This window comes from Aulonocara stuartgranti (assembly GCF_965226115.1).
Source record: "Aulonocara stuartgranti genome assembly, chromosome: 17".
Taxonomy (NCBI): Eukaryota; Metazoa; Chordata; class Actinopteri; order Cichliformes; family Cichlidae; genus Aulonocara; species Aulonocara stuartgranti.
In genome coordinates, this window is record NC_138953.1 from 2,118,101 (window position 1) to 2,145,090 (window position 26,990).

At 41.2% G+C, this 26,990-nt stretch overlaps 1 protein-coding gene across 7 annotated transcripts in view; it reads left to right on the forward strand.

Moving 5' to 3' along the window:
• The window catches only part of LOC309692794 (DENN domain-containing protein 5B-like), a 78,094-nt gene that overhangs the window by 24,084 nt on the left and 27,020 nt on the right, over positions 1-26,990 (forward strand). For 5 of the 7 annotated variants that reach the window (XM_082511601.1, XM_082511595.1, XM_082511596.1 and 2 more), the window contains exons 2-5: positions 7,474-7,533; positions 14,671-14,780; positions 17,579-18,263; positions 26,553-26,740. In XM_082511601.1, coding sequence (XP_082367727.1) covers positions 7,474-7,533; positions 14,671-14,780; positions 17,579-18,263; positions 26,553-26,740 — 1,043 coding nt within the window. The remainder of the gene's footprint in view (positions 1-7,473; positions 7,534-14,670; positions 14,781-17,578; positions 18,264-26,552; positions 26,741-26,990) is intronic. The other 2 variants (XM_082511597.1, XM_082511600.1) reach the window with 1 other exon arrangement.

Sequence of the window (26,990 nt, forward strand, 5' to 3'; positions counted from 1 at the left end):
GATCAGATAAGAGTATGGTGTTGTAGAGAGAACAGCAAATGCACATAGCGTGAACTTCAGTCTAGGGCTGCTCGATTATGGCAAAAATGATAATCACGATTATTTTCACTGAAATTGAGATCTCGATTATTTGACGATATTTATTTAAAAATAGTCACTGTCCTCTCCAAATAACTTCTGCTTAGCTTTCTGAGCTTCCCTCGAGTCCTCTTAATCAGCGGTCCCCAACCCCCGGGCCTCGAACCGGTACCGGTCCGTGAGTTGTTTGGTACTGGGCCGCGAGAGTTGAGGCTCAGGTGTGAAATGTATAGTTTTCAGGGTGTTTATCGGTTTTCAGCGTTATTTTGTTATCATTTTTATCGTTAACTCGGTTTTCCTGGGTCTTTTCAGTGTGTTATGAATAAATCTTCTTTTTTTCGGTACCGGTACTAGTTTTATTTTGTTGTATTTATCCGCGACACCTTAAAGGCCGGTCCGTGAAAATATTGTCGGGCATAAACCGGTCCGTGGTGCAAAAAAGGTTGGAGACCGCTGCTCTTAATTGTTGTGACACGTGTTCGAAATGCAGAGAGGTGCGCTCGATTTGCCACACGGAGCAGCGCGAGAGTAAAGCAAGAGGGAGGGGCTAATAATCGGCTCAGTCATTTTTAATGATCGTTCAAAGCCCAGATCGTAATCGAGATTAAAATTCGATTAATTGAGCAGCCCTACTTCAGTCTATTGTAGCACGTGAGCAGCTAAAGGTCATTGAAAAGTTTTTAAAATTTTGAATTTAAAACAAAGAAAATGAAAAAAATGTTAGTTGCACATAGTATGTAAAAACAAACAAACAAGACTGTTTTTGTATGAGTGTTTTTGTGTGACTCTCTCATCCACATTCAATCACATCAATCTAACACGCTAACCAAACGGCCTAGTTCAGGGGTGTCCAAACTTCTTGCAAAGAGGGCCAAATTTTATGAAGTGAAGATGCCCGGGGGCCAATGGTTCCTTTTGACATTTTTTTCCATAACAAAGTTACGTGAAAACGTAATGAAGAACAATTTTAATAGTCATTACCTTTATTTTTAAAATGGAAATGTACCTAAATAAAAGCCACTCAGGCAAGCATGAACAACTCTAAAGACACAATTCTGCCTTTCATTTATATCTGGAGAGTCAGATAACATTGAACAAACTGTATAGAATACCCTAAATTTCCATGAGTTTGCAATATCGTTGCCTCATGAACATTTTAAACAGGAGTTATAAGTAATGAAAAGTGGTCTGTTATCAATAAAGTTTAAAAAAAGTGAATTTTGCTCTTGACTTTTACAAGATCTTTCCAGAAGTTTTTCACATCAGATCTTTCAAATCTTCACAGGAAGATTACACAACTGGGAAGTTCACTTGCCACAAGAAATAAACACATATGTAAATATACACAATATGTACAAACAAACAAACAAAATACATTTTCCTTTTGTGAATTGCATTAGTGTGCTTTATTCTTTTTACTGTTCAGGAACACATGACTAATGCAGGGATGTCACTCCTGCTCTTCTGCGTGTTTTAGTTCTGTTTCTGGTTTGCAGTTGAATCAAATAATGGCTCATCAGCACATCTCCTCATTTACCAAAGTTCTGCACAGGCCTGAGACATCATTTGATTCAGCTGTGCTAAACCAGAAAGAGACCCAAAACATGCAGGATAGCAGCTCTCCAGTAATTTGGACATCCCTGCTCTAATGAGAGGGGTGATACTGAGATCGAGATTTTAGTAAAGCGATCAGGTCTGGTTTGAGGGCAGTGGTTGAGATGCACAAAATATCAAGCAGGTGGGAGTCACTCATCCTGGATCTCAATTTCATGACAGAGAATGTTTGCTCACACAAGTATTGGAACCAAATAAGCTCAGCTTTTTCTTAGCAAGTGATCGCACTTCAGGAAACCTGTCTTTGTCCAGCTGCCAATAAAAGTCAACAAGAGAAGACTGCCGGTGTTTTCCGCGGCACTCATCGTCACACTGCAGCTCAATGAGCTCCAGCTGAAGCTGCAGAGGAGCATCATCAGGGTCCACGGAGAAGGGAGATGAGAAAAGCAGCATGTCTTTTTCAAAAACTGCAAAGTCCTGAAAGCGTTTGTTAAATTCCCCAGAAAGAGACGCGATAGCTGTTGTGTAACTCTTCACGTGGACATTAATGTCCTCTGGGAAACTGTCAATAACGTCTTTCAAAGCTGGGAAGTGTGCGGTACAGGGCTCTGTTAGGGACACGTGTCTTTGGAAAAGTTACAGTTTGGGTCCAAAGGCCTTGATGTGAGCGTATAGTTGGCTCCCCACTGCGTCTTTTCCTTGAAGATTAACATTCAGCGCATTCAGATGCTTCGTAACGTCGACCAGAAAAGCCAGATTTGCCAGCCATACAGGATCAGACAGTTCTTCCATTGGTTGTCTCGTCTCATCCAAAAACTGTCTAATTTCCTCTCTGAGAGAGAAAAATCGCTGTAGTGCAGACCACCTCACATCGTTGTGATAAATTACGTCACCGTATTCAGCCTGGATGTCATGCAGAATCTGCTGAAACTGTCGGTGGTACGGAGCTTTAGAGCGAATACAGTTGATTGTCTTTGCTACTGGTTTCATAACATTTTTTTTTTTTTTTCAAATTTGAGATGTTTGGCACAGAGAGCCTGCTGATGAATGATACAGTCAAGTCTAACAGCGTTACCTGCTTCTTTACTGACTTCATTGCAGATCAGTGTGGACAGTCCGCTTCGCTCACCAGCCACGGCAGGTGCACCATCAGTAATGATCCCAGAAACTTCACTCCATGGTAGCTTCGTATCATCAACAGCTTCGCAAACAGAAATGAATAAATCCATTCCTCTGGTTTGACCCTTAAGGCTTTTGAGATCCAGCAGCTCCTCTGTCACGTTCATCTTGTCGTCGACTCCTCGTAAAAGAATCAGCAGTTGCGCGGTGTCAGATGCATCGGTGCTTTCATCACAGGCTAATGAAAAATATCAACTCCACTCCTCTGTCCCGCAGCTGTCTGTGAATGTCTGAAGCAAACATTGAGAAATTCTTGCTTCTTCTCGGGGCAAATGTTCTCCACCATTTTCATGACACAGTCTTTGACAAACGTACCTTCAGTGAAAGCTTTGCCATGTTTAGCTGTTAACATAGCCACTTCGTAGCTGGCTTTCGTGATATTTTCATGTGTCTCACAGGCCCGCGTAAAAAATCACTGTTGCAAAGCCAGAGCAGCTTGGAGTTGCTTCACTTTTTCAGCGCGCTCACTCCCTGTTAGCTTGTTATATGTTGCAGCAAGTTTAGTCTCGTAGTGTCTCCTAATGTTGAAATCCTTAAACAAGGCACCAGTCTCTTTACAAATAAGACAAACACAACTGCCTCGAATTTTAAGTTTAAAAAAAGCAGAGCAGAGAAGGGTGGGCTCGCAGCTCAGGTGCAGGTAGCAGAAAAAATGTGCTACCACCATGTGGTGAAAAAGGGAATTGCATTTTTAAAGTCATGAAGAAAGTGAGCCATAAATAATACGTGGCGACCGTGGCTCAGGGGGTTGGGAAGCGTATCTGTAACCGGAAGGTCGCCGGTTTGATCCCCGGGCTCTCTGTCCTGGTCGTTGTGTCCTTGGGCAAGACACTTTACCCTACTGGTGTTGGCCAGAGGGGCAGATGGCGCGATATGGCAGCCTGGCTTCTGTCAGTCTGCCCCAGGGCAGCTGTGGCTACAACTGTAGCTGCCTCCACCAGTGTGTGAATGTGAGAGTGAATGAATAGTGGCATTGTAAAGCGCTTTATTAATACATAATTAGACTGAAGCTGCGGGCCATGTGAAATCTGACGGCCCGCGGGCCGGACTTTGGACATGCCTGGCCTAGTTGATGTCAGTTTTAATCTGTTGTTTTGTGTTAACTTTGTAGATGAGCTAATTCATAATAACTTAGCTAATTTACAAAAGTGCCTCCTCTAATCTGTGATCCAATATAATTTCCAACCTTAGTAGATCTGCTAGAATGTTGTGTCAGTGCAAATTATTTGTTGGGGAAAAAAGTGCTGTTGGTATTTACAGTGAGTGTAGTGACAAGTTTGCAGATATGGGGACTCCTTTAGCAAGCCAAAATATCAGGAGGAGAACTGAATTGTGCAAACTGGTTTATTAATGTTGTGTTTAACGGCAAAACTTTAACGCCAAAAACGTCTTTAAAAAAGCAGCAGAGATTTAAGAAGGCATGCTAGAAGACAGCAAACTTTGATTTTCTTTTAGTCATAGTCTTTTGACTAAAATGTAATTTAGTTTTAGTAATAATTTAGGCATCTAAATTATTTTAGCTTTAGTCTAGTTTTAGGTAACCAAAGTAAGATTATCGTTCACTAAATCTGATTTCATTAAAATATAAAATGTAAAAGTTTGTTGTATTTTTACACATTTTTATAAACAACCTGTGTATGGGCTCAAAATGTGGTTTATAAATATTTTGTACTTGTAAATCAGGATTTGTATGTGTAAAAAAGATTTGTGTGTGTGTAAAAAAAGATTTGTGTGTGGACTTATGATTGGTCAATGTCATGTCAATCACAAATGTAACAATCCAATCAGAGAACAGATGGGTTTGGCTGTCGGGGGGATGGGGGGGGCGCTTTTTTGAACTGCAGGTCCTTGAAGGGTAATACAGTTTGAAGCCGTCTTATTTGGCTCAGCAGAACTAAAATATTGTGGCGAGCTCAGACAAGGAGGAGACGGAGGTATCGTTTGGTCTTGCTTCCCGTGAGCTAGCCAGGGAGCACAGCCGTTTATTGACATCTGCAGAAGAACACTGCCGCTAGCTAACTGCTCAGCGCGGCAACAGCACAGCAACAACAACAACAACAACACACAGGGCGCCCTCTGACCCCGGAAGGACACACCGTCGCAGCGAGAGGGCGTCACCCGTCACTATGGCAACATAAACAAAACATAACTGTACAAACAGAACCCCGAACAGCCCTGATCCGCTACAATATATATCCTGCTGCTTTTACACACTCACTCACATAAGCTCAGCGATTCTCTGCGCGATCAACCTCTCACATGTTTAAGCTGCGGGAGATTTCACTTGTCATGTTTGCATAGTAAGCTAACGATTAATAAGACGATGTCAGAGGAATTGGTGCACAAATTATCATCACTCACAGATCAGTGCTGTCGCTCTCTATACACAGTTCGCGTGATTGCAAAGTGAAAGCAAAAAAACAAGCGCAAATTCAAACGCGATTTCAATATGTCACATATTGACAGTGACTCACCGATGCCAATGACATAATTACCCAGCTACATTTCCGAAAGAATGCAAAAGCATTGACATAGATTTTTCCTTCCTACAATAGCCCGACGGGCAGGGTAGCCCGTCTGAAAAAAAATCGCTAGCCCCAGGACGTCGGGCAAGCGATATTGCGAGCCCTGTATCTGATTGAGGAATCACTCATCTTTGGAAAAGAGAGTTTATTACAGAGAAATGCCTCTTTCCAAAATAAAAGCTATACTATCCGCTTCTTCTGGGCTATATTCTCAGCAGCATAAGGAGAATCATGTGCTAACAGCTGTCTAAATGACTCGGCTAAAGTTAGTAGCATGCTTGTTGTTTTTGTCTTTGCACTAGGATGATGTAAATGTGCAGTCATATTCGTTGTGTTCCCACTAGTGCTTTCAGGTTAATCTCGTTGAAATGACCTTAACGCCACAACACGGCAAATCTCCGTTAACGAGCTACCGCGGATCGCTCCGTGCATGGGGCTAGACGGCCAACACGTTAATGAGCTAACTGCGCTAACACACTAGTTCCCACCTATGTAATTGAGCATTGCGTGGCACATCCAACATACTGTTTTACTTTAGTCCATGACTCGCTTACCTTCAGGGTCATACGTCACATGAAAACCAAAATAATTCCAAACGCCAGATCTGAATGAGGGTGGGGGAGGTCCATGTTGCAAGGAGAGGTTAACTTCTGTCTTGCTAGCTTGCCCTGCGCTCTTCCTTCTGACGATGCTGTCTGTGTGGAGCGCTCAGTGGATCTGCGCTCGACAGTGCAGCCTAGGCGGAGTAGTCGAACGCAGATTCACTGAGCGCTCAACACAGACAGCATCGTCAGAAGGAAAGTTGATAAAATAAATTACAAATGTTGTATTGTTCGATACATATGCGTACCGAACCGAAAGCACTGTATCGAACGGTTCAATATCGATACGAATATCGTTGCACCCCTAATATATATATATATATATATATATATATATATATATATATATATATATATATATATATATATAAATTATTATTATTATTTTTTTTTTTATTGAGCGTCAAGAATGTAATTCAAAGATATACGTGTAACAAAGTCACAATGCTCCTTTTTATATATGTACCCCACCCAAAGAACATACACAATCCAGAGAGACAGAAAAATAAATAAAGAAATAAAGAAAGAAAATAAATTTAAATGAGGTACATCAACATTCACCATATATAAAGATGTGCACTTAAAAGGCAATAGTTTGCACAAAATTAATCACCTTCACAACAATAAGGGTATACGGTAGCTGCCAAGTGAGTATCAGATGGGAATGGTTTTAATTTTCTCTAAATGTTTTAGCAAAGTATCCCAAACGGCAAAGAATCTCTCCTTCGAGCCCTTGAGAGTATACTTTATTTTCTCCAGCTGTATAAATTGTGTCAGGTCACTGAACCACAGAGCCGCTTTGGGTGGCTTTTGTGACTTCCAATGCAATAATATCCTTCAGCGCGCAAGCAGTGTAGTCAAAGTGATTATGTTTTTGTAGCTTTTCCTTAATGTTCTATGTCCTCTATCTGTAGCACCAAATATACCCATAACTGAAATAAATTACTGCGACACTTTTTGTGAATCAACAACAACTAACCACGTCTATCGGCGCTACTTCACTCTTTAGAATTCTTGGGAAAAACACTTAAACAGACAGTCACTTTTATACGCTGTCAAATTTACATTACAGATATGAACTGTCATCTCTGTGGTCTCTTCTATGTGAAAATGGTAAAGTTATTTGACTGCAATATAAATATGGTACACTTGCTGCTTCTGTAGTTGTGTTTTGGATATGCTGCTTGGTTTGACTCCAAAGAATGTGTTACTCACTTGCCCTGAACCTCGAGTTTCACCGACAGCTTCAAAAAGAGGTCACTAACATGAATCTAAGCATTTTAGTTGAATCTCTTGTTTCTGTTTTGTAATGTTCGAGTCCTTATTAGGAAAAAAGTGTCGTTTTACAATGTTACCGCTTCCATTTGAAGCATGTGTGTTGCATCCTTAATGGCATGCTATCATCTATTGTGTCATGTTCATGCTTACCTCATTTTCATGCATTTAATTTGCTTTTCTGTGTCCATTTATTATGACATTGCGCTCTTTTTCTGTGTTTTTTGCTCCATGTCTTGCTGCATGTGGTTCACCTCTAGCTTTGCACCGGTGGCTAGAAGCAGACCGCCAAGGCAGGGATCCAGATACTGCATCTGCAGGTAAAACACACTGCCTGTACTCCTCGATTCTGAGCTTACACTTCACATTATTTTCCTGCAAGCCAGCTTTGTTCTCACTCAACTGCTCTCTAAGTGTGTGTGATGTCAACCTTTACATATAGTCAGTGGTCCGTAGGTGCGCATGCGCTGTCAAAATAAAAGACGCGCACCAGATAAGAAGTTGCAACGCGCGTTTGCATACATACGATTTTCTGGAGGAGGACAGACATTTGTTTAGAGCTCTTAAAGATGTCGAAGAAGCTCCTTTACTTTGGTGTTCCTCCACCTCCAAAGAAACGTCAGGAGGAGTCCGAACTGCAAAAGAAGCACGTATTCTTGGAAAAGTGGTTGCAGGAGGTGAGCTGGCTTCAAACAAATGCCAGCGGACCACTTATGTGCACCCCTGCATGTAGTATTAATTTTCAGCAACTTCCTTATGAGGAAAATAAACTGGACTGTTGTATATTAAAATAAATATTTTATATAAATATATTTAGATAAACTAGGTGTGGGTGATATAGCCTCAAAATTATATGTTTTTAAAAATTGTTAATTTCAGTGATTGCAGGAAGCAGCATTTATTGATGTCATCAATCAGCTATTTTCCAAAGAGCTCACTGATGACAGATTATCTAATATGAAGTATGAACTGATTACCAAACAGTGCCAGCGGCAGAGTATACGCCGTGACATGGGATAAGTCAAAATAGCCTAGGTTCTGTTTTCCATCGAAATGTTTAAATAAAACTATGACATTACTGCTTAACACTTTAGTTTAACAAAAACAAGAACTAAAGCACCCTTACTGTGTAACTTTGGGAGCCTGCACGATATTGTCACATAGGAAATTAGAGAACAAATAAATTAGAGAATAAATAAGTAAATTTAAACTAATTAGAAATTTGAAAAAGAATCTTGCTGGTATGTTGTATCTTGGGTTAAGTTTTTAACCACTTGTTTAAAGCCCTGCTTTTTCATGCAGTTGCACCAGTAATTTCCATCCAAGCAGCTTGTTTCTACCTTTAGTTCAAACAGATTTGTAGCATATTTTGCAAAGTAATGTTCTTTGTTTGCAGTCTGATTTTTTTGCAGCTCCCAAAAAATTACGTGTGAGATGAGATGACACTTGTTTTGTATTATTGTATATGTTCTTCATATAATGCTGTGATCCAAACGGTCCCTTTCACCAGTTTACTACCTTTACTCATGGAATGAAAACTCAGTATAGCAAGTTCCACTTATTATACCAGTTGTTACTTATCAGCAATATTATGCTAACAGCGTTAGCTATAAAACCTGTTTGCATGTTTGAATTGGTCTTTCTGCACATCTGTTCATACTTCACTGTGTTTCCTGAATTATGATGAGTTTCTCTTTGCAATTAAACACATCTGAATAGAACTAAGAAAATGTGTTTATTATGTAAACCATATTCATGATTATGTCCATTAAATCTTTTCACAGTTTTAGTTTTAGGTTAATATTATTTACCAGCTTTAGGGAGTTTAAAGGCCAGCATGAAATTCTCCACATAGCACAGGGCGCATCGTACCACATATTTAGCTTCAAATTAAACTTTTGGCCCTTTTGGGGATAGAGAAATCATGTCAGTCCCTATCTGTTTGTGTTAGGCCAACATTCCTGTGCTTTGTAGTAGGGCTGCTCAATTAATCGAATTTTAATCACGATTACGATCTGGGCTTTCAACGATCATTAAAAATGACTGAGCCGATTATTAGCCCCTCCCTCATTTATCCGCGACACCTTAAAGGCCAGTCCGTGAAAATATTGTCGGGCATAAACCGTCCGTGGCGCAAAAAAGGTTGGAGACCGCTGATTAAGAGGACCCGAGGGAAGCTCGGAAAGCTAAGCAGAAGTTATTTGGAGAGTGACTGCCGTTGGTTGAAAAGAGAGTTTAAAAAAAAAAAACTTCAGTGGTGTTGCACACTATTTTATATTATTTTTTAAAGTCATTGTTAACCCTTTAAAGCCGGTCAGAGCAGCACGCTCCGTTTTGTGTAACTATTTTTAAATCCCTGTAGAACCTGAACCGTGTAAGCTAGCGCAATAATTTGTTTTGCATATGAAACCGGAGGAGTTGTACTTGCATCTGATGCCATCAGCTTGTCCTCGGTCACAGTTTCGTTCCACATATAGCTTTGCAAAAACTGCATAAAAAGCTCTTGCAGGAACAAAAGCATAATATTCCAGAAACACGCTTTGCCGTTCCTATCAGCTGGTCGTAACACTTCCCACAGTGAAATGATGCACCTGCTGTTTTCTTTGCAAATTTGCATCATAGGATTGTTTTTCGTTTTTCCTGCAGTATATAAAAATTGCTGTATCTCCAAAATAAAACTATGAAGACACTCAAAATAAATTTCCTGTGGTGGGAAACTATTTTTTGCAACTTTATTGTATTTAAAGTTTTGAGGGATAAACCTCTTAAATTTCTCCAAGTAGAAATATATGTAAACAAAACGAAAGCGATTTTCAATTTTTTTTAGTTTATTGCACTTTTTTGCAATTTATGTAATTACTATGGACTTAATGCATACATATTATTAAAATATGGGCTATAACAGTTGTATTGATGTATAGCAACTTGAAATGCTCCCACAAATGGCACTACAGCATGTAAAAAAAATAAATAAAAATAATATAAGCTCTGGTGGACTTGGTTCTATAGTAGGTCTTAAAGGGTTAAATAAATATCGTCAAATAATCGTGATCTCAATTTCAGTGAAAATAATCGTGATTATCATTTTTGCCATAATCGAGCAGCCCTACTTTGTAGATCCCCGTGGATCACCTCACCACCTCCATGTGGATTACAGTCTTCAATCCATTTCATCCTCTTAGCCAGTCGCTGTCTCTCATTTCCTGTCTGCATTCTACAACTGACAATGCTGAATGTAGGTCAGCTTATTTGAACTTGTTATCCAAATCAGTCCCTCTTGTCTTCATGACTAAAGCGAGTTATTGTTTTGGGGTTTTTTTTAGTTATTGTGCTTATGCCTGACTTCTCTTCTCTTCTGCCTTAGAGTTGACAGCCTTATAGTAAAGCAGTTATCTCCTGGGGTAGACAGTCAAATGTCTATAGCACAGGTGTCGAGGGCCGGTGTCCTGCAGGTTTTAAATGAGTCCTTGATCCAACACAGCTGATTTAAATGGCTAAATTACCTCCTCAATATGTCCTGAAGTTCTCCAGAGGCCTGGTAATGAACTAATCACTTGATTCGGGTGTGTTGACCCAGGGTGAGATCTAAAACCTGCAGGACACCGGCCCTCGAGGCCTGGAGTTCCCTACCCCTGGTCTATAGGTATGAGAGAGCAGAATGGGCCAGTTTTTTCCAAGTTTCTCTCCTTTGTATATTAGATGTTGCTTTAGTGATTGTTGTAAATGTTATCCCTGATGCACAATAGCGAGTATATTGCAGTATTGCAGTACCCATGAGAGCACTCTTAAATGCGTTGGCTTCAGGCTTGATGGTGCCCTTCACATCTGGTGAAGGGCACCATCAAGCAGAAGAAAGAGTCCTATCGGGCTTGGTTAGCTTGTAAGATTTTGGAGGCAGCTGGCAGGCTCCTGCAGTCCAAGTGGAACACAGCTCAGGCAGTCACTGGAAAAAAACTTGGGTGTAGGAAGACTTTGTTATGGGAAAAGAAAAAGACTTTGATCTGTCTCAAAGCAATTTTGGCAAACAGTCGGGTGACTTGGGAGAGGAAAACGGCGCTCTATTTACATGGTACATGGCGTGAGGTGCTACTGACCTCAAATGAGGATATAGTCGAGCCTCCTTAATCCAATTGAAATGTCTTCTATAGAAAAAGCAGAGTCTGGGTGGTCACTAGACAGCTTGTTGGTGGTAGGGTCCCTGGGGTGAGGTAGCCATGGTCTTTAAGGCCCTGGATGTTGTAGGGCTGTTTTGGTTGACATGCCTCTGCAGTGTCACCTGGAAACGTGGGGCAGTGCCTCTGGACTGACAGACTGGGATGTTGGGTCCCATCTTTAAGCAGTGAGACTGGAGACAGTGCTCTCAGGTGCAGCCTCAATGGGATGGTCTACATCAGGCTAAAGGAAAGAAGAGTCTATCTGTTAGTCGAATTAGGATTCAGGCAGAAAAACACAGTTTTCGTCCTGGTCACAGAATGCTGGACCAGCTCTTTATCCTCTTGAGGATATTGAAATGTGTGTGGAAACAAGGTGACCGGTCTACATGTATGTTATGGACTTGGAGAAGACATTCGAGCATGTCCCTCTGAGCATTCTGTCTGAGATGCTTCAGGAGTATGGAGTGTCCGGCCTGTTGCTACGAACCTTTCAGTCCTTGCACAGCTATTGAACTTGGTTCACACTGCGAGTCAGACTCATTCCTGGTGGGTAGTAGACTCCACCTTCTTATCAAAATTGTTATGGACAGAATTTCTAGACAAAGCCAAGTGAGTATGAAGCAGCATCAGTAAGAATTGGCACCTCCAAGTTTGAGACTATGGTTCAACCAGAAAAGAGTTAAGTGCCCACTCTGGATAAAGGACAAGTTGCTGCCTCAACTGGTATCTTAGAGTCTTGTTGGGCATTTGACAGTGATGACCCCTGGGGACCTCCTGAGTGAGGTGTGCCAGGCATATCCTACTGGGATGAGTAAAAATCACCAGTATTGGTTTGGCTTAGAAGAAAAGGTTTGATTTTGGAGGAAGTGTGGACATACCTGGTGATTGGGGATAGGGAGTAAGGGCTAAGGGCTTCTATTAGAGTAGACTAACATTGACGCAGAGCTCCTGCCAAGAGCAGTTGAGGTCTCCCAACTGGAAGCAGTGGTAAAAGAGACACTTCTTTTGTTAACTTAATAAAAACAGGGATGTATGCATGTGAAGACTGGGATGCACAGAAGTGCTCACTAATAAACTCCTTTGTTACCCAGGAGGTGTCCAGGCATTGACAAAACAGTGTTCACCTGTCCCTTTAGCCTTTCCCAGTTCAAAGTTATGCCTTCAAAATGAGGAACGAGCCAGCTAGTTTCCAGAGGCTGATGGAGATAACATTGGGTGATCTCAGAGGTTGGACCTGCTTTTTGTACTTGGATGATTTTTTGATCTATTCTCCAACCAGAGAACAGCATTTTTTCATCTTTGGGCTATATTAGACAAATTAAGGCAGACAAAACTCACTGTTAAGATGAAAAAAGCCAGCTATTAGAAATGGCAGGCTGGTATCACAGGTTTGGTATCTCTCAGATTGCTGAGCCACTGAAGTGAAAAGGACCCAAAGTCCATTGGACTCCAGAATGTCAGCATTCCTTTGATGTCTGATATCTCAGGCCATCCCAACCCTGACCTAACCTTTGTGGTGTATACAGATCCCAGTGATGTTGGACTTGGAGTTGTGTTTGTGCAAACAAAGTAGATTATGCAGAGAAATTCTGGCCTATGGCCTGCATTTATTCCACTACAGAAAATGAGTGCTAACTATAGTGTGGGCATTCAAGAAATGGAGATACCTGATCACTCCTCCTTGGTTTGGGTGTTCAAAACCTAAAAGGGATCTGCACAGTCACTTGCTGGATCCTGTATCTGCAGAAGTTCACCTTTACAGGTGAGTACAGTAAAATATAACACTGCTAAATGCTTTATCCAGAGCCCCTAGTGACCCTGCCAGCAATGAAACCCAGGTTGCCAGCATATTATCTGTTAAAGGGGAACCTCGCAAGCACATTTCATTATCAGATGAGGACATATGGAGAGCCAACCAGAATGATGCAAAAATACAAAAGATTTACCATGCTAAAATAGATGATGGGAATCTCACTGTGACTGAGGCTACCAAGTTCACCATCCTGGAAGACAAGGTCTACAGAGTCTTACAGCTTCAGGTTTGCATACCAGATTGTCTCTGGGAAACCCTTCTACAGTTGTTAGTTGATGACCCTACATTTGGCCACTTTGGCAGATACAAAGCCTAATAAAGGGTGCAAACATTGGTATACTGGCCAGGAATAGGTTTGGATTCGAAAAAGTATGTACAAAAGTCTCATGTCAGCCAGAAATAGAAGCCAGAAACCCGTAAGGTGGCGGGAAAACTGCTACAAATCCTAGTGACGAGGCCCTGGGAGATGTTTGAAGAATTCCCTTGGATGACTGACTAAACGTTTCTCCCAGTGAAAACGCTACATCCAGATAAACTGAATCAACCTTTTAGGATTTTGATTTCCTTCTTTTGGGTTCTCTTCGTGGATTAAAAACCCAAAGTGGGGTATTTTACATTCTATGATGTAGACTTGAATTGACAGAGGATAACCAAAATATAGAGATTTTTTTTCTTTGTGAATGAACTGAGTTAACTGGAACTGGGCTCAGCTAGCCAGAATTGAGAACAGTTATTTCTATTTGAGGTTTTTCATATATTGTTTTCCTTTATGAACCACTTGAGTGGTGTTGTTTTTTCTATTATATAGTATTTAATAATCTCTTTGAAAACATCTTTGATTGCATCTTCAGGAAAGCTCACTGCAGAGCTTCCAGGTGCACAAGTGTGAACTTGGTGTTATCTGCTTTGCAGTTCAGTCGCTCACAGAGATATTCTGTCCATTTGGTTTACTGAGCCAGTGCTACTGATTCTGCTAAGCTTTATGTTCTACTTCTGTATCTCATGTCCAACATAATTGGAACTGTGTCAGGACCACTTTTCAAACTAGGGTTGATATTTTATTTGGAGTAATGTGTTTGTAAAATCATATGCCTATTTTCTGGAACCTCCCAAAACATTCTTGCAAATTCTAAGGAGGGGAAAGAACCCATCTCTGCGTTTTCACCTGCATACATGACAAGCACACCAGACAAGCATCGAGTTTAGCAGCAATAGCCCTCACAGAACAAAGTAGGCATTAATATAACAGATATGGCATTGCTTAAGTCAGAAAAAGCATGGGAAAGCATCCTACAGAGTCACCAGCAAACAGTATCCTGCTATTTGTGAACAGCACGCCAAACGGGTATCCGTTTAGCTAAAACTGAGGTGGGCTGGCATTGAGCTCAGCTGATCTGGAGCATGACTCTGCAGCTTCAGGCCCAAGTTGTTTGATTTTTTGTTTGTTGATGCATTATTACCTTTTTATTTTCCCTTTCTCATTTGTCCAGGTGAAAACTTTGAGCAGAGTCCCCTGAAGAGGACATTCAAGTCCAAAGTTCTGGCACGTTATCCAGAAAATGTGGAGTGGAACCCATTCGACCAGGATGCTGTTAACATGGTATGTGGACTGTGATTTCTGGAGAAATGATAGGCAGAGGATAAAGGAGGCTATGGATTCTATCAAAATTACGGCGGGAAGAGCCCAATGGGATCATTTCTAGAGGAAATGGGGCAGATTAGTGGTTTTGGCCAGAGGCAGAGGAAGAAGCTTTTGAGGCTTTGATTTAAAACACAGTTGGGCCTCAAGGAATTGTGGGTAACAAAGCAATTAATACAAATCCCCTCCAAAAAGTTTTACATTTAAAGCTGTACTGACAGTGGCAGAGTTATGGTTTTGATTTAGGTCTTTTAAAATCTTGTCAAGAGAAGAGTTCCACACTGCCAAACAGTATTTGGGATAGAGATACCAGACATATATGAACAGATACGAATCACATGTAGATGAAGAAATAATAGATTTTTAAGTTTAGACATCTAGGAAGATCTATAGCAACACAACAGTTAAAAGGGACAGGCTATGTACTGAATATATAGCTTTACATTCTACCTGTGGCAAAGGTGATGCGCACACATGCAAATATGTGCCTTAAAGGGAGTTTCTACTCTGCAAATAAAATATTTTTAAAGTGCTTTCATATAAATAAATTACTAAGTAGTGTAATCAGCTGCCTTTCGAGTGAATCTCTCATTTTATATGCAAAAGTAAACTTGATGATGGCAGTCCCTGCTCTGCTCTGAAGCATAGGTGAGCCCAACGTACTGGGCCGTCAGCTAGTTCTCCACCTGCTGCGAGCAGAAGAAATCCTACCATCTCCAACTGTAGTCCTAGACAGCAGAGATGGACCACATGTGACAGCAGGACAGGAATGAAGGAGACATGACCAGCACAGTGTTCGTGATGGAAACAAAGGCGTGTACTCTCCGTGTGGATAAAGAGTACACACCTTGTTTTCCACCTCACCCAGCACCACATCTTTTAAATAATTCAGCCGCGCATCTCTCCTTACATTGACATGGAAACAGTCCATTATGCAGCAGTGCAGCAGCTGAAACCTGATGATGCCATGTCAAGGGCATTTAATGACAGAAATATCATTCTTTCTTTTCCCATGTTTTCTGATCATTACAGCTCTTTAAATCATTATCATTATAGCCTTAAATCTCCTCTTCTACCTACATACCTCCATCATCTCTTCATCTTATTACCGTCTCACCGTCTGTGGAATCTAATCTCCTCCTCTTTAGGTTTCTGCTGGGAGGGAAAATCATATATTTGTAAATGGCAGGGAGGTTTGCCCACTTCTTATGGATATGGTCCTGTCAGTAAAGAGAATAAATACAACCAAATGAGTATTAGCCCATGTTCTGCAGGCACAGAAATCGCACACTTTTCAAAACTTTACATTACACTAATATATATACTAGTATACATATATACTGATATACTAGTGTATATATTCCCATTCTTGCTCTTTAAGTTAAACCACATTTTACATACTAGATCTCTGATGTGTTGCAATCTGTGAGCAGCAGTTTTCCTGTACCATAAACAATAAACCATGCACATAGGTTGAACTGCTGCTGTCCTCATTTCTTTTTCACATCAGTATTATAAACAGGAAGACATTTAAATTTGGTTGTTTTGTCCTTTAACTGCTACATCGTGGAGCTCATAAGTATATTGGCTCCTACAGGAACAGCCACCCTGCACCGGTATCTCCTGTGTTGCTCCTCACTCACGTAGTTAGATGATTGTTACTGCTTCCTGGTTCATTCTGCAGGCTTGTACTGAAGCCTGGTTAATGCTTATTTGAGACAAGACTTGCCAGATGTCATCATTTATATCATTATCTTTCATTGCTGACTGAACTGCTCATTAAGAGCCATGGATAATCCAATCAGGCCTAAATATTTGTTTAGATGCCCGTCAGCACAGAGCACAATAAGGAAGAGAATTCAAAATGTCAACAAATCGTCAAAACAATTATTGTGGATAACAGTTTGTGTGCATGTACACATGCATGGACATGGTGACTTGAGACTTGTCTCCACAGTGTGTCCTTCGTCTCAGCAGCCAAGTAAACCTGATGATGGCAGTAACTGATAGAGTTTGGCTGTGAAAGCAACAAGTGATCAAGTAATCATATGACACGTGATTGCTATAGAGAGTTAGCAAATTTATTTAATAATTAATCTTCTCCTCATTTCTTGAAAATAGTGGATGTGTGGTATAAGACGCCATGAAAGACTTCCTCAGTGCCGTAGTTAACATATTCAGGTATTTTGTTTTGTCACAGCAACAAACAAATCAGTTCAATAAGGACAGATCATTAGAAAGAATCACAGAATACTCCGATGGTCTGTCTCGGCAAAACAGAACCCCAGCTGTAAAAAGGATTAGGTGAGGACCCCCTGGAGCCTAGACACCGTTGGTGGAGATGAAGGTGGCTTGAATGGAGCTTGAGTGATGAGATGGAGAGGTGGTGGGTTGCACAAAGACGCAGTGAGAGTACGTGGCATGAATGGAAGTGATGAAGCTCAGATTTAGCCGGCAGCACCTTGGAGCGGACAAATGTGAGGCCATAGATCTTCCTTATTGAACTCATTATAACAATAAAATGGAAAACAAAAGCATAAAACCGCAGAAATTCAAATTTGAGAATGGTCATGCAGAGAATCGCTGCCTTTTTCTTGTAAGATTTTCAGCTGTAGAATTAAATGTAAGAACCATTTTTACCGGTGTTTGAAAATCCTATGAGATCTGGAAAAGTGAAAGATTATGGACACATAAAAAGATTCCAGCGTGAGTGAATCAGAACTGACACGATGATTTCTGTTTGCCCTTTCTCTCCGCAGCTCTGTATGCCCAAAGGTTTGTCATTCAGGACACAGGCAGACCAGCGCGAGCCTCAGTTCCACTCCTTCATCATCACCAAGGAGGATGGATCTCGAACATATGGTTTCGTTCACACCTTTTATGAGGAGGTGACCAGCCCACAGATCTGCTCTGCCATGCAGACTCTCTACCAGATGCACAATGCCGAGCAAACAAATGCCGCTTCTTCCTCCTCCTCTTCTTCCTCCAGCATGGACTCACTAGCCAGCAGTTTAGATGATGGTTACTCCCCCACCTCATCATCCTCATCATCTTTATCTCGTGCAGCGGGGAGCTATGACTCGTCACGGGACACGCTCTATGTGTCCAAAGCCTTGTGTCTGATCACGCCTATGCCCTTCATGCACGCCTGCCGGCGCTTCCTTGCACAGATGCACTCTGCTGTCATAGCTGCAACCGCACCCCCCTTGCCACTGGAGAGCTACGTTTACAACATCCTGTACGAGGTGCCGCTGCCTGCTCTGGGGCGTTCACTCAAATTCCACGGCATATACGAATCCATTGTCTGCCAAAGGCCGGGACCAGGAGAGCTTCCCCTGGCCGACTTCCCCCTGGCAGAGGCCTTTTCTCTGCTAGGCGTGGAAAACCTGGTCCAGGTGTTCACCTGCACCTTGCTGGAGATGCAGATTCTGCTGTACTCACAGGGTAAGTACATTCTACACATGCTGTTGGATTTCTGGTGCTATTACACTTTGAATTGGTTCTGCATACAGAATACAAACAGGCTGTGTCACCTATACCACACATTGTTAGATAGTTCCATTAACCTATTCTCTAAACATGCTTCCAACATGGTTTCAATGGACATTTTAACATGTTATAGGACCTGGAGAGTCATTGATAAGTTAAATGTCCAGTCATCAGCTTCAGTTTACCTTATTTTAGTAATATCTTATGTTGCCTTATGAACAATTGTTACACTACTGTAACATTATACAGTAGTGGGAAAAATGTTTGCCGCCTTCCTGATTTCCTATTTTTTCTATGTTAGTAACACTTAAATGTTTCTAAATTTCTAAATGAAGGTTTATTATTATTAAAGGGGAAGAAATCCAACCCTGCACAGCCCTGTGTGGAAAGTGGGAAAATACTTTCAATTCAATTCAATTTTATTTATATGGCACCAAATCACAACAACAGTCACCTCAAGGGGCTTTATATTGTAAGGTAGACCCTACAATAATACATGCAGACAACAATTATATGACCCCCTATGAGCAGCACTTTGGCGACAGTGGGAAGGAAAAACTCCCTTTTAACAGGAAGAAACCTCCGGCAGAACCAGGCTCAGGGAGGGGCGGGGCCATCTGCTGCAAGTAGCCAGGACCAGTAGCAAAGGTAACTTTGTGGACTCACGAGACAAAAGTTGAACTTTTTGGAAGGCGTGTGTCACACTGCATAATGCAGCGTTTCAGAAAAGGGACATAGCAGCAGTAAAAGATGGTGGTGGTCGTGTGATGGGGCTGTTTTGTTGCATCGGGACCTGGAAGACTTGCTGTGGTCCCTAGCTTTTGGTCACTGTAAGATGATGGCACATTTTCATTTTTAATCATTGTTATGTTGCCAGTTTGTGGGTAGCTAACATATGATCAGCATATTTTGGTTTCATTTCCAAAATTGGGACAATTCAGCGTCCTGGGTGCCGGCGGAGTTAAATTATGTTAAAGATGCATCTGTCTTGGCAGTAGTTGGATCTCCACTCCACAGCCATCTGATAATCTGCTGGTCTGGCACACTGTGAGGATATGGGCTCAGATGACAAAACACTTCTGTCTGACTGATTTGTCTTGTTTGAGTCCAATCGCATCAAATGACCCTTTCTAACCATCTACAAGCAATCCTGTATTTCAAGATTGGCGTGGACGGAGCACTAGGTGCTTTAATGATTTGTTCACTGATAATAACTTAGCATCTTTTATGAAACTCTCTGAAAATTCACATTTATTCAGGCGTCTTCAGATTAGACACTTTCTTCAGTCTTAGATGTCGAACTTTCCTGAGGTACTTTGAAGACGGCAGATATGTTCCTAACTTTGCGTCCAACTCAGAAAGGGTTAATATCTGCTATCTGTCACATGCTGGTGGGCATTAAAGGCCCTTCGATTGTCAGGCATTAAACTGCTTGTGAGCAGGACTTAAGCATGTCTCTGTCTGAGGATATGTGAGATTCAATATTTAAGTTGATAAATTCAGCATCCTTCTGTCCCGACCCACTCGCACTGGCTGAGAGATCTGATGTCCTGTCTAAGCCTGGAAAAGATCTGTTCTGATTAGCGATACCAGCAAAACATACAAACAGCTGTGAGGGTCCTTGCTGAAATATTTGCAAATCTCCAGGCCCTGAGTTCATCACTGCTCTATGAGCCTGCATGTAGATATTCATTTGTTTATTCTTATATATTCTTATTCTATATTATTTTTTCTACATATATATTTCTCTATTTAACTGCCACCTTAACAATAACTAAGTTTAGCTCTGTTCTTTCTTAGAATCTAAGACCTCATTGCAATATGCTTTTTTCCCCTTTCACAACCTCTGCGATGTTTTCTTTTTTATTGTGCTTGTTATTAATGTGTGTGTATTCTGTTTGGTTAACCTCAATAAAAATATTTGAGAAAAAAATGAAATCAAATTCAATTAATCAACTTCAGAGGTTTCAGTGGATACATTTTTGTCTTCACTCTATTATGCTATGACGTCGTTTCTTACTTTGAGGCCTTTTAGCCACTGGAAGCTATTGTAAGGCTTTCTGTCTGGTTGCCAGAAGTTGTGGATGTCTGTGGAGAAAATTTGTTTCAGAATCAGAATACTTTATTCATCCCGAGGGAAATTAGGGTTACAGCAGGCAGCACGCTAATGGCGCATGCGCACTCACAAAGGAACCTTCTGACCAACTTTACACAAACATCACATTGGGCAGACATGTCAGAAGGTAGGCTGATAGGAAAAAACAACGAAAATACACTACATGAGGTAAGAGGAGGAGAAAAAAACTCCACTCAGACTGAGCTCCTAGTGGGAGAAATTCAAATTCAAATTCAAATTTTATTTGTCACGTACACAGTCATACACAGTACGATATGTAGTGAAATGCTTGGACAACTGCTCGTGACCTAAAGAAAACAAAAAAGGAAAAGGCTATGAATAAGATAGGAAATAAATATGAAAAATTAAAAAGGGTAAATTTAACTAGGAAGGAATAAAATATAAATTAAGGTTAAAAATGAAATAACTGTACAACACAAATTAGAATGAAGGGTAAATTTAACTGGGAAGAATAAGATAAAGATAAATATATAAATTAAAGTTGAAAATAAAATAACTGTACAACAAAATACACAATATAGAACTATATAAGAATGTATGAAGAAATCTAAATATAAATAAATATATACACAATAACAGCAGCTGTACAAGTATTAACTGGAAATGAAGAATATAGTGACCAGTGTTGTGCAAAACCAAAGTCCAGAAAGTCCAGTGTGTGTGTAAGAACCATATGTGTGGGTCAGTACTGTGTGGTGGTGTGATTGAGAGACCGTATCGCCTGCAGGAAGAAGCTCCTCCTCAGTCTCTCTGTGTTGGTCTTCAGGGAGCGGAATCGCTTTCCTGACCTCAACAGAGAGAACAGTCTGTTGTTGGGATGGCTGAGGTCCTTCACCATCTTCCTGGCCTTGGTCCAGCACCGCCTGCTGTAGATTGAGTGCAGGTCAGGGAGCTCGGAGCGGATGGTGCGCTCAGCTGACCGCACAACCCTCTGCAGAGCTCGTCTGTCCTGCATGGTGCTGTTCCCGAACCAGGTTAAGATGTTTCCCGCCAGGATGCTCTCTATGGTGCACGAGTAAAAGTTCCTGAGCACCTTGGAGGGCAGTTGGAAGTCTCTCAAGCGTCTGAGGTGGTAGAGACGCTGTCGGGCCTTTTTCACCACGGTGTTGATGTGACAGGACCATGACAGGTCCTGCGTGATGTGAACTCCGAGGTATTTGAAGCTGTCCACTCTCTCCACTGGGCACTCGTTGATGACGGGGGTCTGGTAGTTCCTCTCCTGCTTAGTGCTGAAGTCCACTATCAGCTCCTTTGTCTTACTGACGTTTAGAAGGAGGTTGTTCCTCTGGCACCAGTTCTCCAGAACAGTTTGATAACAGAAAAGAAAACATACTGTTCCTGTTTTCTATACTTTGAAGCGGAGAAGCATTAGAAACTTGTAAAGTAAAAACTCAGATGAAAACAGAGAACACTGTAATGAGGCTTTATGTGCATATCACACTCAGATACACAGTGATCAGATTTCCCTGCTTCTAGGATTCCTTTCATTTATTATTGACAGCTGCAGTGAGACGCAGTGTGTGCGTTCCTCACTGTGTTAGAGTATTAGAGCCAAATGCAGAGAATCTAGTGTGTAGACTGAGATCATTATTTGTCCTACATTCCTCAGTCATACTCTTTTGCAGTTTCAGTGCAGCTTCAGCACTCTCTCTGCAGCTTGTTTATCTTCTGTGCATGATGAGTCATGCAAAAAGAAGCTGTTAGCTCATATACCAGACCTTCAACTCCAAATCAAAAAACGCCAGTTTTTTTTTTTTTTTTTTTTTGCTTGTCCCGTTTGGCTCTTTTGCATCAGAATTGTTGTCTAAAGGTGAAGAAAGATGCCCAACGGATTTACTTTACCAAACTGACCATCCCAGCCTTGCCGTAATGGTCCATTTGATTCACCTTTTATTGTTTATTTTATTTTCACTTACTGAATACGGGACAGACTTGACTGGGGGAAAGAAGGGGAGAAAGAAAGAGGGAAAGAGAAACAGCTGAGAAGAGGGACGGGGGAGAAGGGCAAAAAACAAAAACCAACAGAACGGGCAGAGAAAAAAAATGCATATATCAATCACCTGGGTCACCTGCTGAGAAAGAAAAAAGAAAGCAAGCAGAAGAGAACAAGAGTAATAGAATAAACAACATCACAATGATATATGGGAATACAAACGCCAGTTTTAAAGGCGGCATTCATAACAACCATCAGAAACTACCTCTAGGAGGTCCAGGTTCTCTGTAGGCACGTAGAAATCGCTCGTGTAAATAAATGAAGAGGAAAACCCTTTTTTAGTTTGTGAGTCACGTTTGATTAAATGGGATTCTGATAAATGTCGTAAGGAGTTATCTGTCCAGACAGAACAAACTCTGCTGAAAGAGGGACATTTAACTTCTCAACTTTGAGGCAAGCAATTGAAGTGGGCATCAATGAGAGTGACCAAAAACTCGACTCCCTCACTATAGATGTCAAAGTTGTCCCAGTGATCCTTTCTACATTTGTAAAATCTTGTCTGGTTCCATTGTTCTGGCATCTTCACTCTCTGGATCTGATCACGCACCTCACTGTGTATTGTTCTTAGTAAAGAAAAGGTTTTTCAACACATTTTAGTGTGAGCTTGTTAGTAAAGATGATTCTTGTGGCCCTTCCGAGTCACATTTATTCTGCAAAGGAGATTTGCTGCGAGAACGTGAGGTTTGCATTTAAAATGTTTGCATTACAAAAAAAATTATATTAAAGTGTCAAATGACATATATGATAAAACATTAATAGCTGCAAAGACGGTGTGCTTAACCGACTGAGTTAATGATGTCAGACTTTAACAAGCACTGAAGCTTTTGCTCCAAATTAAAGGCAAATAAAAACCTTTTCATCTGTGCAGTCATGAAGACACTATGACTGTGCATATGTCAACGTGATTTCCTTGTTTCAGCATGTTCTGAGGTTACCGTCAAAGTCAATTTAGGTCAACAAACTTTCTTACAGAATACAAATTCACGAGTGCAAATTCCAGAAAGACTGTGTGTTTAAGCTGCAGTTGAACTGCTACATTTAATGTTAGCTTAAGTTTAATATGCTTATAGGTACTTTTGTTTCTGCCACAAGTTTAAAATCAAGGATTTGAAATCATGAATTAGGCCGGTTTCTGCAATTACTTTCTTTGAAAATCCACAATAATACTCAATAATACAAACTGATTAAAAATGAGCATATTCCTCGTCTTTTTACATTCTGCACAGATTACACAAACACGAGTGATCAAAAAAAGTTGAGTAATTATGTGCGTACAGAAATATACCAACTTCATATGTAATGGCGCTGTAGGCAGGGAAACATGGAACAGTGCTACACGTTAATGAGCTGCTGTCCTGCCGTGTCGTTATTGATTGTGTTAATAATAAGCTAGCCGTTATTATTAAGCACTGTGGCATGGCGGTTAGCACTGTCGGCTCACAGCAAGAAGATCCTGAGTTCAATTCCACTATCAGGGGTCTTACTGTGTGAAGGTTGTGTGTCTCCACGTGCTCCAGCTTCCTCTCACAGTCCAAAGACATGCAGTTAGAGAACGGAAGGATTAGTCAAGATTCTTTATTCGTCACATGCAGTGAAAGTGTTTAATAATGTTCACATTCCTACTCAGAGTCTCTGACTTTGGCAACCACTCAAAGAAAGAAAAAAATGTGTAGATGCTAAAAAACTTCCAGCAGCAGAAGGTCGGTGGATCAATCACAGGCCAAAGATGGAACCACTGACCTCACTGGATGTTGATGGGACCACTGCAGGAGATTCACGGGTGTTTTGTAGATACACCTTAAGAATCTGTCTGCAGTTATTCTCTATATACAGAAATTGCTTGAACTGCTTAAAAAGCATCAGACAGAGCCAGGTGCCTGTGTGCACTAACACTGCACTGATGCAAATGTCATTTCCTGTCCTGACCTTCACAAGAACTGTTAGTCTGTTTGCTGTTTAAGGTGCGGCCAGCGTTTTCACACAGTGTGATTAATCAGCGTGTTTGACTTGTCATGGGATGACAACTTGCTTCCTGACAGTAACAGCTGTTTACCACAGACTTGCTCACTTCTTGCCTTGTGAGACTGAGCTGCTGGTCTTTATCAGGCCCTAATGCACCGTTACAGTTTCACAATGACTTGACCTGTTTCGTCTTGTTTTTCAGTTCTATAACAACAACAGCAACCCTGAGCCCTGTCACTGCTGGGGCTTTCCAAAATATATCTGAAGGTGCCTCGAGTTAGCAAGTTTAAAGTCTGTCAGTGTGAGTAAAGGGAAGAGGAGGGAATTTATGAGATACTGCACCTCGCCACTTAAGTCAGATTAGAACAGCAAGTGTTGATGACTAAAGTAGAACAGCTGAACTTGTTATTTTAAAGCTAAAGAGAGCAAATAGGATGAGACATGCTGCAACATTAAGAAACAGGAGTGTTTCTGTGAGATTTGCTTGCTGTGTTCCCCACACAAAGGAGAAACTTTGAACATGTACAGACATATGAAAAATATGCTCACACGCCTACAGGTAGGAGCTTCAAAACCTGGCTTTTCTCTTTCCCACAAAAACATTTATTAATTACTCAGATTTTCACTTTGAGAATGCGTCCTTATGCCTCATTCACCCCTAAATTTAACACTCGCCTCGGATGGATCGGAGAGCAACTTGGGGTTAATATTGCCAAAGGCAATCCCCGTCTGCAGACTGGAGCAGACGGGGATCAAACCACCAGTCTTCTGATTAGTAGTAGCTCAACTTCCTGAGCTACAGCCAACCTGTAAATCGTGCTTTGATTAAGTGCAGTTATTTTAGATTTGCATGAAAGGTAATCTTCATATATGTGTTATAATGCAGTTTAAAAAGTAGGCCCAAACCTGAGCACTGCGCCAACTTAGCCCCACATTTTACTCCGTACCATATGGCCCCGTATGCCAATAGTGCCCAGTACCATGATGTGTACGAGGGGCTTTGAATACCACGAGAGCTTTAACATACACAAGTGTCTGCTGTGGTAGCAGCTTTAGTAACTTCTAGCAACTCTGCCTGTGGAGGTTCTTAATGACGATGGGAAAAGTGTTTGCCCTCTTCCTGATTACTTCTTTTGGCATATTTGTCACAACTTTATGTTTTAGATCATCAAACAAATTTGAATCTTAAACAAAGCTTAAGTAAATACAAAATGCACTTTTTAAATAATGACTGAAAAAAGGCGATCCTGACCCACTTGATGCTGTTTGAAAAAGTAATTTCCTTGTAAACCTAATCAAGCCTTTGTGATAATTGGTCATGAGTCTTTAACATCAGTTGCCATTGCAGAATTGCAGAAGCTGGTTCCACAGAAGAGGGGCCTGGAAACTGAAGTGCTCCTAGCTGCCGTTCTTCTTCTTCTTTATTTAAGAATAGACTAGAATACGTGTATATGCTGCCCCCTTTAGTTTCAGAACAATTGCACCCTTGGTTTGCTGCCTGTGGTATTTACCTTAGTAAAAAAAACATCAAGTACTATTGCAGATTCCAAAATTTGCCTTTGAGAGGAATCACACGTATTGGTTCTTTAGACATCACTAATTCTCCCAACACAAAAGAAAAAGACCTATTGCCTCACTTTTTATTTGAGTGTGTGACATTTATTCTAACATGTATTTTACACACTTACCTAGAGCAGCTGTGCTTATAATTGTTTCCAAGTGTGTGTGTGTGTGTGTTTATATAGACATTTAAACACAATTGTAAATACATTCTGCTTCTAGAAACGGACGTTTTCCGATAAGTGAACCAGCTGTATCTCCGACACGCAGACTGTGGTTAAGACTTTGGAAACCTTCAGTGAAGGTGCACATACAGATCAGGAGATGCTGGCTGAGCCAGGGGGAGTGGACCATAGGAGAGGAGAGGATGATGAATTCATGAAACCTTAGTTATGTTTCCTCCAAGTGGACTTTTCACTCTGAACTGCTGCTGAACTCAGCCTGCAAGACACTGTAGCAGTGCTTGTGTGGTGTTTGGTGGAGCTTAGCGTGAATTTAGGATCATCAGAGTGCAATTTTACAACTGACATGAAACTACGTGTTGCTGTAATGCTCTTGTCTCACATCACACTTCTTTCTCTGTGTTTCTCAGACTACCAGCGGTTGATGACAGTGGCAGAGGGCATCACCACCCTCCTATTTCCCTTCCAGTGGCAGCACGTCTATGTTCCCATCCTGCCAGCCTCCCTCCTTCATTTCCTAGATGCACCTGTTCCCTACCTGATGGGCCTGCAGTCCAAAGAGGGCACTGACCGCTCCAAACTTGAGCTTCCTCAGGAGGTACAACATCAGCCTGGGTAGCGTTAATGCACAGACCAGCCACAACATTAAAACCAGCTGTATAATATTAATTACTATCGACCAGGAGTCCTACCAGGCAGGGTACCAGTGTTGGTGTCTATGGTCTGGCACAGGATGCTGGCCGCAGATCCTTTGAGTGCTGTAGGTGTATGGTGCTTCTGTCACTGGGCTTGATCAAGCTGTGGATTCATGAAACTGCATCAACAATGGTCAGAAGGCAGCCAAGTTT